The 10139-nt window shown below is 48.9% G+C and overlaps 1 protein-coding gene across 4 annotated transcripts in view; it reads left to right on the forward strand.

Moving 5' to 3' along the window:
- Positions 1-8514, forward strand: part of Golgb1 (golgin B1) — a 55195-nt gene extending 46681 nt beyond the window's left edge. For all 4 annotated transcript variants that reach the window (XM_060370349.1, XM_060370350.1, XM_060370351.1 and 1 more), the window contains 8 exons: positions 250-428; positions 1317-1479; positions 2370-2507; positions 3671-3814; positions 4053-4150; positions 4834-4968; positions 6987-7092; positions 7272-8514. In XM_060370349.1, the coding sequence (XP_060226332.1) occupies positions 250-428; positions 1317-1479; positions 2370-2507; positions 3671-3814; positions 4053-4150; positions 4834-4968; positions 6987-7092; positions 7272-7406 (1098 nt within the window). In that variant the 3' untranslated portion in view covers positions 7407-8514. The remainder of the gene's footprint in view (positions 1-249; positions 429-1316; positions 1480-2369; positions 2508-3670; positions 3815-4052; positions 4151-4833; positions 4969-6986; positions 7093-7271) is intronic.
- The last annotated feature ends 1625 nt before the right edge of the window (positions 8515-10139 follow it).

Below are 10139 nucleotides of genomic sequence, written 5' to 3' on the forward strand. Positions count from 1 at the left end.
TGAGGAGGGCACATGGCTCAACGGACAGTCACTCGTTTCCCATTCACAGTGAATCTGAAGGTCCTTTATTTCTGTCTCAGGAGTTGTAGGGTAGCAGTAAAAGGGATGGGTAGGCAGTTCCTTGGCTGTCAGTGGACTGTGGGAAGGTGCTGACAGTCTGTGGGGCCTGTCGCTCCTGTGGTGACAGTAGGAGCTACTGGTCAATAAGGAATGAGAAGTGAGTCACCCGTTGCTCTGGTCTGGTTAAAGCTGAAGGAGCTGAAGAATCTGCAGCAGCAGTACCTACAGATGAACCAAGAGCTCACGGAGGTACGGCCCTTGAAAGCGCAGCTGCAGGACCATCAGGATCAGGCAAAGGCGCTGCAGGTGATGAAGGAGGAACTGAGGCAGGAAAGCCTCTCCTGGCAGCATGAGCTGCATCAGCTCAGGTAGGACTGTTCCTGCATTTTGACCCTTTTAATTGTCTTTTATCGTTTTATCTTGAAATAGTTACGGATTTATAGAACGCTGCAGAAATAGTACTTGAGTAGGCATTGCCCCGTTTTCCCCCATGAGAGCACCCTATTATATATCACACCCAGCTCCTTCATGTGTGACAAAGAAATAGCTGGTGTTCAGGGGGAGCCCACTCTTTACCAAATTTGGGAAAATAAGCAAATAAAAATAACTAATGTTTATTCTTTAATGTTTAATATGTCCCGGGCTTGGTATTTGATGTATGCTCTCTCATTTAGTCCATGTAATAGTCTTAGGGAATAACTAGTTTATTCTACTTTATTGAAGAAACTTGGTGACATTAACATTTGCTCCATAATGTTGGTGCATTAACATAGTAGGTCTCATACCTACTATGTGCAAGAGCCAGAATTCTAAGTCCTGCAGAGTTGACACTGATGTTAATTCTGCATCGTGGACGTGACTGCTGCAGGACTGTGGGTTTCCCATGCCCTGCATGGTCTCACCGTCCTCATTCCATACATATCTGCTCCACACGCTGACTCCTACAATTCTGAACTTCACCCTCTGCATTTGTACTGGTGCCCAGGACTGAGCTTTCACACTGATTTTTGAATTGCTTTTCCCATTTGGAAACCCAGCTCTTTGCTCAGGTTCCAAATCCTATGCCAGCCTTTCTGGAGTTTCTCCTTCTCTTCCTGTGTCATCACCTTACTGCATGTTTCCACTTGCAGAATAAATTTCACTCTGCTATGTATTGGTTTTGCTGCATTGCTCACACGACATGCGAATGTTTTGAATATGGAGTTGTTGTTCTTTGTGTCATGAGTATATTTGAGCCATTTGTTTCCATGCTGTAGAATGGAGAAGAATTCCTGGGAACTGCATGAGAGAAGGATGAAGGAGCAGTACCTCATGGCCATCTCAGAGAAAGATCAGCAGCTCAGTCATCTGCAGAGTCTCCTGAGGGAGCTGAGGTCTTCCCCGAAGACTCAGCTTCTCCCAGCACAGTACCAACGACAGGTGAGGCGAGCAATGTGGTTTCTACTCAGGTGCCGCTACCCAAAAGATCAGCCTCCTGTAGCTGCTTATCGGCTACCATTAGGCAAGCCGCCTCCCGCCTTTTTCAGAGGTCACGTTCTCTTCTAGAGGGGAGGATTTAAATCTTTTCTGTGTGTATGCTTCTTCTGTTTTTTAATTATGTTTTTTGAAAAAAAAAATTTTTAATTTAATCACTTTATAGCCTAATCCTAGTTCCTCCCTCCTCTCCTCACAGTCCCACCCTCATGAACCCCTCCTCCCATCCCCCCATCTCATTCTTCTCAAAGAAGGGTAGTCCCCCAAGGGGTACCAACCCACCGTGGCACCTCAAATGCAGGAGGACTAGATGCATCTTCTCCCACTGAGGCCTGACAAGGCAGCCCAGCAAGGACAGAGAGATCCAGGGCAGGCAACAGGTTCAGAGTCAGCCCCTGCTCCCATTGTTAGGGGATCCACGTGATGACCAAGCTGCACATCTGCTATATGTGTGTAAGGAGGAGTTCTAGGTCCAGTCCATGCATGTTATTTGGTTGGTGGTTCAGTCTCTGTGAGCCTCCTTGGGCCCAAGTTAGTTGACTCTGTAGGTCTTCTTGTGGTGGCCTTGACCATCCAGCTTTCTCTATCCTTCCTCCCACTCTTCCACAAAACTCCCCCAGCTTAGCCTATTGTTTGGTTGTGGGTCTCTGCATCTGTTTTTATCAGCTGCTGGATAAAGCCTCTTAGAAGACTGTTAGGCTAGGCTCCTGTCTGCAAGCATAGCAGAGTATCATTAATAATGTCAGGGGTTGGCTCTCTCCCATGGGCTGGGTCTCATGTTGAGCCAGTCTGAGCAATCTTAGGAGACCATTTCAGTGATGTTTGTGCTCTGGCAGGCATCCCCAGAGACATCAGCTTCCCTTGACGGGTCTCAAAACCTAGTTTATGAGACAGAACTTCTCAGGACTCAGCTCAATGACAGCTTAAAGGAAATTCACCAGAAGGAACTAAGAATTCAACAGCTGAACAGCAAGGTACGTGTTTCCTGATAGACTGAAATTGGGTTTCTTTTCTCTCCTCCTGGAGGTAAAATTCGACACAGGCGCCCAGCTTCAGAAACTTGATCTTCAGAGCAGCAACCATACACAGTCATCGGGGGCAATTTTCAGTTACGGAGCACATTTGTGATCATGTGCGGATTCTCTTCTCTGTGCCTCCCATGTCTTTTTCTGGGATGCTTCTAGAAAGCTTCTCTAAAACATTGATACTTTTTACACAGACACTTAGAAAAGACTCCTCAAGAAAAGGCTAGACTCGCACACATTCATCCATTTCCCAGGACACAAACCTTTGTGTGCTTCTCTGGTAGGTACTTAAGGAGAGCATCTCCATGGCTACTAAAACAAAACAAAACAAAAAACAAACAAAAATCCACAATATTTTCTGATTATGAAACAGTGGCTTTAGCACTCAGGACAGTGGCCCCACGCCTCATCTGAGCAGCACAGTAGGGCTGGCCCTGATGGTGGCAGCAGCTCCCCACCCCCACCCCCAGCTGCAGGTGGCCCACAAGGGCATGAGTGCTGGAGGGCTGTCCCGGCTTAGATTGCTTTGGCAGGTAGTGAGTGCCCTGACACCGACTTTGGGCAGGAACAGAGCAGACCACTGCCTGTCACTCAGGAACGAGAGGCAAGCTTGGCTTTGAGCAGCTGCACTGTCTCCACTGTGTGAGGATCTTGGCTCCCACTCCAGTACACATAGACACAGGATGATATCTTACTACCCTGTTGGAAACATACCTGCCCAGTGATGCTCTTACACTTGCTCTGGTTATTTTTAGCTCCAGGGCTTGTTATTTATTAGCAGTTTAAGCATGGACCCAACTCGATGTCCTCTGCTTGCATTCTGGAATACCCTGTCCTACTGGAGTTTTCGTTAGAGTTTTCTGCTTAATCATTCTTGAGTTCATAGACCTTGGCACCATTAAAAATAAAAGTTTGCTGCTACTCTTCCAGAATTGTTTTCCTTTTATGGTTGAAACATTTAGGCCTTTTTCACTTTGAAGAAATACACCGCGGTATGATTCTAGGGTAGGTCTTGTATTCCAAATCAAGTCCAGGAAGCTCAGGCCGGTTGGGTAAGCACCGTGCTTGGTGATGTAGTTCTGGGGTGACACTTCCCTGCTCCCCCGCTGCAGTTCTCTCAGCTGCTCGAGGAGAAGAACACCCTCTCCATCCAGCTCAGCGACGCCAGCCAGAGTCTCCGTGAGAACCAGCACCACTACAGTAACCTCTTCAACCACTGTGCTGACCTGGAGAAGCAGGTGCAGGAGCTGCAGGCGGTAAGGCAGCTCGAGAGGCTGGGGAGAAGGCGGGAGGAGGGGAGTTACAACGGTTAGGGGAAGACTCGTAACAAAAATGACCAAACGCTTTCCTAATGACGGGAGAAAAGCGCTAGTGAGATGTGCGGGCAGTGGCTAAGGACTGTCCCTCCCTTCTGCCGTGAGCAGGCTTTCAGTCTGCAGGCATGCGGTACCATACGGGCTTCCATCACAACTCCTAAGCTGCTGCTTTTTCCAGGGGCCCCTAAATGCCGATGTTGCTCCAGGAGCGCCCCAGGAAAAGAATGGAATTCACAGAAAGAGTGAGCCTGAGGCTACAAGGGAGCAGCAGCCAAGGTAGAGGAGCAGCACTGCCCCTCCAGCATGTACTGTGTGCAGAGAAACTGAGTGATAGACAAGAGAGAATGATGGGAATGAACGTGATCTAAGTGCATCCTTGGCATGTGTGGAAACGTCGTAATGAAACCTGTGGTTGTGTATGATCCATGGGTATCATTTTGAAGAAGTTGGTTCTAATCTTGGTGGAAATAGAATGTGCCGTGTGCACTTAGTATGTCCTGTTATCTGACTAGTGTCACAGAAGTGATGTAAAGATTGAGTGTAACAGTAACTAACATACTGTATGTAAGAGGCGGGCAGCAGCTCTAACACAAGCACATACACACAGCACCACACTGTTCTGGCAGGGCTGCTGAGAGGGCTCAGTGGTTAAGAGTATTGGCTGCTCTTCCTGAGGTCCTCAGTTCAATTTCCAGCAACCACATGGTGGCTCCTGACTATCTGTAATGGGCTCTCATGCCCTCTTCTGGCCTGCAGGTGTACATGCAGACAGAGCACTTTAAAAAACAGCAACAGGAAAAACATCTCACATGGTTCCGTAGGTGTTTTCTGCTTTGTTTACCCTCTGTGGCCATGCCTGTGTGTTGGCTTTTGTTTGAAGAAACTCTTCCAGCCTTGTGAAGGTGTATTGGAGAGTGGTTTTACATCTAATGATGCCGTTGCTTGCCTTTCACCCCAAGCCTTTCTGAGGCCCAGCAGCAGCTCTGCAGCACTAAACAAGAAGTGAGTGAGCTGAAGAAGCTGCTGGATGAAGAGCGAGACCAGAGATGGACGGCTGAGAGCGCGCTCTCCCTGGCCAAGGAGCAGATCAGAAGGTAAGGTGTGGGGAGGCCATTGTCCACTCTTGCCCTTCCTGACCTTGCTCCTGCACATTTGTGTGGCCAGGCTCAGGGTGAGTTAAGATCTTAATCTCCCCATGGCCTGGTCTGACCATGTTTTCATCGTCATCACCAAAATGCAGGGTACCTCTGGAGTTTTGGGGACTGGGCCTTCCATAGGGGGTCAATAATATCTTTACCATTCATATTGCACAAGTAAGCCTGAACGGTGCTTGTGTGTCTGTGTCTGTGCATGTGGGGGACAGGAAGGCCAGGCCAAAGGACCTCTGTTAGCTCTGGCTGGCCTTGAACTCACAGAGGTCCACTTCTCTGCCTCTGCCTCTGCCTCCTGAGGGCTGGGATTAAAGGATTGTTCCACCACCTAGCTAGCCAATTGAAAATTTAAATATTGTAACCTAAGGGAGACAAAAAGACCACTTAAGAAAGAGTGTGACTTGGCTTATTGGCAGATGCACTGCCTAACTCTGACCTTGTGCTGTCAGTCACAGGCTCTACTGGGGGAGTGTCTGCTGGCATTGTGGAAGACTGTTTTGCCCAGCTAGGTGTCATCTGTGTGTGTGATACTGTGGGCAGTTGTCTCCAAGTGTGATTGGAAGGACACAGCTGTGTACTTATTGTAAGTCAAGAAACTTACTGTGTCTGAGAAGTAGTGTGGCTGTAAGTGTTTTGTTGCTGGAATCCCTTTCATGTGGAAAGAGACATTGTAGCAGGCATCTCTATTATGTCTGCAAGGGCAAGCCACCCTGTCTGATGGCTCTTCCCTTAGAATAAATGGCACTGGGGGTGTTACTGCCTCCCTGCCATGCCCTCCTCGGGGAGCAGGTTTTGGCTGAGGTTTCTTTCTTTTCCATCCGGCATATTCACAGCTTTTCTGTTTTCAATACCTGTCTAGGTAGCCTTCAGGGTGGGCTCTGCAGGAGCACAGTGAAGCATGGCGTCATGGCCTGCTTGCTCATAGCCGTTTCTCTGCCGCATAGGAAATGGTTTAGGTCTATGAAACCTGGCCCATGGAGAAGTTCATTCCCCTTAGGTGTCAGTTATCTGGACAACTTGAGACAGCTTTGTCAGGATGACCGGGAGCCTGTGCCTGGACCAAATTAGTTAGTGTTAGCCCCACCCACTTTCCTTCTGGCCGAGAGCAGCGTGGAGAGCAGGGTAACTAAGTGTGGCCTGCCTAGACTGGGTTCAGATGACAGCCTCTCTGCTGAGGAAGAGCGGCCCACAGAGAGAAGGAGTGTTCAGCTGGTGGAGAGCACCTGCATGGGGAAGAAACATGCAGAGGAAAGTGGAGGTGCATCCTGTCCACCGCAGTTAAAGTATGTGTCCCGGGAGGCGAATGAGTGATGAGTCACAGCCTTGCTCTGTTGTTTCCAGAGGCCACTGAGTAATGGCAGCTTCTCAGTAAATGGAGAATTTCCAAAATGCAGTAATAAGCAAATCAACAGAAAGGGAAGCGGAGAGCTGTGGAGGCTGCCAGTTCAGCTTCGTTCTGAGAGCCCTAAAGAATGTCTTGAGTGCTTTTGCCTGTTATATAGATAATATATATATATTAATGTGCCGAGTGTGGCACATGCCTGTAAGCCCAGCCCTGGGAAGCACAGCCAGGAGAACTGTAAATTCAAAGCTAGTTTCGGCTATATAGTAAGCCCCTCCCTCAAAAAAGGGAGTAGGGGAAGAGAGGACAAAGGGAAAATGGAAATTAGTGATTTTCTGAACCAGATTGGCTCAGGGGGCGTATATAGAACAAGAGTCATAAAGACAAACGGGCACTGAATTCTGTTTGCAGTGGTTGCTGGCCATGCCTCTGTGGACAAGACACTAACCAGTTTTGCCAACGGAAGCAACCAAGCCAGCGTCCTAAATAGTTTCTTTACTACTGTGAGGGCCAGGACCGTGGGAGGAGCCTTTGCTGCCAGGCCCCTAGGCCACTTTCTGGGATGACTGGAAAGATTCTCATCCAGGGAACCCCTGTTGGATCTCCTTCCTCAACACAGGTTGGAGCAGAGCGAGTGGGATTCGGCCCGGACTCCTATCATTGGCTCGTGTGGCTCTCAAGAGCAAGCGCTGTTGATAGATCCCCCAGGCAGCAGCTGTCGACGGGTAAGAGGCAAAGGATACAGGGTGGGCCCCGTGCTGTGGGGCTGGGCTGCAGGGATGGAGGTGTCCAGCCACTGAGGAGACTGGCGAGATGGGCTCAGCTTGGCTTACGTGCAGGATTACTGGTGGAGGAAAAGAGCCTTCAGGAGGAGCTCTGATTTCCCCGTTTTTGTCTGTCTCAGACCCGGAACGGTGCTGGATGGAAGCGAGTTCTGCGCTCACTCTGCCATTCCCGGACCCGAGTGCCACTGCTCGCGGCCAGCTACATCCTGATGGTCCATGTCCTGCTTGTTCTGTGTTTCACGGGCCACCTATAAACTTGTCGCTTGAGCACAACTCCCAGAACCTGTCATTCCTTCATCTCTAATATCAGAATTGTCAGTTCCAGAGCAGCCTTCCTCCCTTTCAGCCCGCCCACCTCTCCTCGGAAAGTGCCTGTGAAAACAGGTGGCATGGGGACAGGAGCGGGAAGGCCTGTGGCATCCACACTCTTTAAACGCCTCTGGCTGGTGTGAGCAGCTTTGCAGATGTGCTGTGACCAGCGCTTCTTCAGATGTCGTAGACCCACATTTTGTAGGATCCTGAAGGATGCTGGGAGAGGCCTTCCGGCCAAGCCAACAAGATAGTTCCAATAAACACAGCAATCTGGAATATCCAGTAGTATTTTTCTTGGTAACTGGCTTTGTCCTGTTGCCTGGAGAAGGCAAAGCTGTGGGCAATGAACACATTTTCCCAAGGACGCGTGAGCAGGCCGTGGAGACTCAGGTGGGAACTGGAGGGCTCCCAGGTGTCAGTTGTTGGCTCACACTGGGAAGGCCTTTTCTTCCTGGCCGTTCTATCACCATTGAGCATAAGGACAAGACCTGTCACTTATGCCCTTGGTTGCACGTAGATAAGTTATTAAGCGGTATTATTTCGTCGTACAGAAAGGCAGGAAGAACTGGCTATGGACAGCAAGGCTCAAATTCTGTAGTCCTATTTTCTGGATGTGCCTCATAGGGGTCCTAAGACAGTGTGCAAGGGCCAGCAGGAGCCGTGCCAAGGTGAGCTGGGGTCAGGTCTGAGTACCGCATCGTGACTTCTCGCCTCAGGAACTACCCGAGCTGCTGCTCTGTTCTTCTGTGTCTTCAGCGCCATTGTCACCGGCCTCTGGGACCAGAGGACTGAGGCAATGGAAAGAGAAGGCAAAGCTCCCAAATCCAGACCTGACAGCAGTGGCCAGGAGTGGATCGCACTGTGCCTGTCCTCCCCTTGCCAGCCGGTGTTTTCTCACTGTGGACACGATACGTTTCCTTCCTGTTCTCACCACCTAAACAGGGTCGGCTCACTGGTCAGCTCCATGTGCTGTGGTGATTAAATTTTAGTCACAGCATCCCAAGACCTTTCCTCAACTACTGTAAAATAATAAAATTATTTTCAGAATGAGGAATTGTGTGAGACTGTCTGTCGGCACGGATGTGTTTGCACACTGGGGGGAGGGAGGGAACGGGGAGGCTCCTGGAGTACAAGGTTCTGAAAGTCCTTCTTCTCACTGGCCAGCATCATGTGGCTGTGGGCCTCCTAACAGGCAAGGGATAGCGGAGAAAATCCACCCTGAGGTTGACTTAAAGGAGCAGAATCACAGGGTGTGAAATTCATAAAGCCTTGTCTATAGTTTTGAGAGAATTCTGGGAAACATTAAGCCACCAACTATGGTGGCACTTGCCTGTAATTCCAGTTCTCAGGAGCCTGGCTGAGACAGGAGGATCATAAGTTCAAGGCCAATCTTGTCTGTATAATAAGTTCAGGCCAGTCTGTGCTACATGGCAAGACTGTCTCAAAGAAAACAAACAAAAACCAGGCTCCTAGGACACCCCAACACATACACACACACACACAGTGCTGGAGAAGGAGTTTCATGAACATTTAGTGGGACTATTTTTTTAATTTATTTTTAATTAATTTTGGTTTATTCACTTTGTATCCCAGCTGTAGCCCTCTCCCTTATTCCCTCCCAATCCCACCCTCCCTTCCTCTTCTCCAATGCCCCTCCCCCAGTCCACTGTTAGGGGAGGACCTCCTCCTCTTCATCTGACCCTAGCCTATCAGGTCTAATCAGGACTGGCTGCATTGTCTTCCTCTGTAGCCTGGTAAGGCTATTCCCCCCTCGGGGGGAGGTGATCAAAGAGCTGACCAATCAATTCATGTCAGAGACAGTCTATGTTTCCCACTTGGACACTGAGCTGCCATGGGCTACATCTGTGCAGGGGTTCTAGGTTATCTCCATGCATGGTCCTTGGTTGGAGTATCAGTGTCAGAAAAGACCCCTGTGCCCAGATTTTTCGGTTCTGTTGCTCTCCTTGTGGAGTTCCTGTATCCCTCAACTGAGGAATGGATGCAGAAATTGTGGTACATCTACACAATGGAATATCACTCAGCAATTAAAAACAAGGAAATCATGAAATCTGCAGGCAAATGGTGGGATCTAGAAAAGATCATCCTGAGTAAGGTATCCCAGAAGCAGAAAGACACACAGGGAATATACTCACCTGTAAGGGGATACTAGACCTAAAAGATAGGAAAAACATACTAAAATCAGTACACCTGAAGAAGCTAAACAAGGAGGAGGATCCTGGGTAAGATGATCAATCCTCATATAGAAAGGCAAAGGGGATGGACATCAGAAGAGGGAGAAAACACGCAACAGGACAGGACCCTACCACAGGGAGCCTTTAAAAGACTCTACCCTGCAGGGTATCAAAGCAGAGGCTTGAGACTCAGCCAAACTTTGGGCAAAGTGCAGGGAATCTTAGGAAAGAAGGGGAAGACAGAAAGACATGGAGGGGAATGTTTTATATGAAGTTGCTGCTTGGAAAAAGCTGGCCCACTATCTCAGTAGAAGAGGATTAATTGAACCTGATCTATTTGGTTTCAAGCCTTGCTTTTCCTGTATGTTACACTTCACCCCTCCAGGGATGAACATAGGATGTTTGTAAAGGGGAAATGAGTTTTCTTGGTGTCATCGCTGAAGTTCTGTGGTTTCTCCAGAGAGCTCCATTGCTGTATGGTGT

This window comes from Meriones unguiculatus, chromosome 17 (genome assembly GCF_030254825.1).
Source record: "Meriones unguiculatus strain TT.TT164.6M chromosome 17, Bangor_MerUng_6.1, whole genome shotgun sequence".
NCBI classification, from domain to species: domain Eukaryota; kingdom Metazoa; phylum Chordata; class Mammalia; order Rodentia; family Muridae; genus Meriones; species Meriones unguiculatus.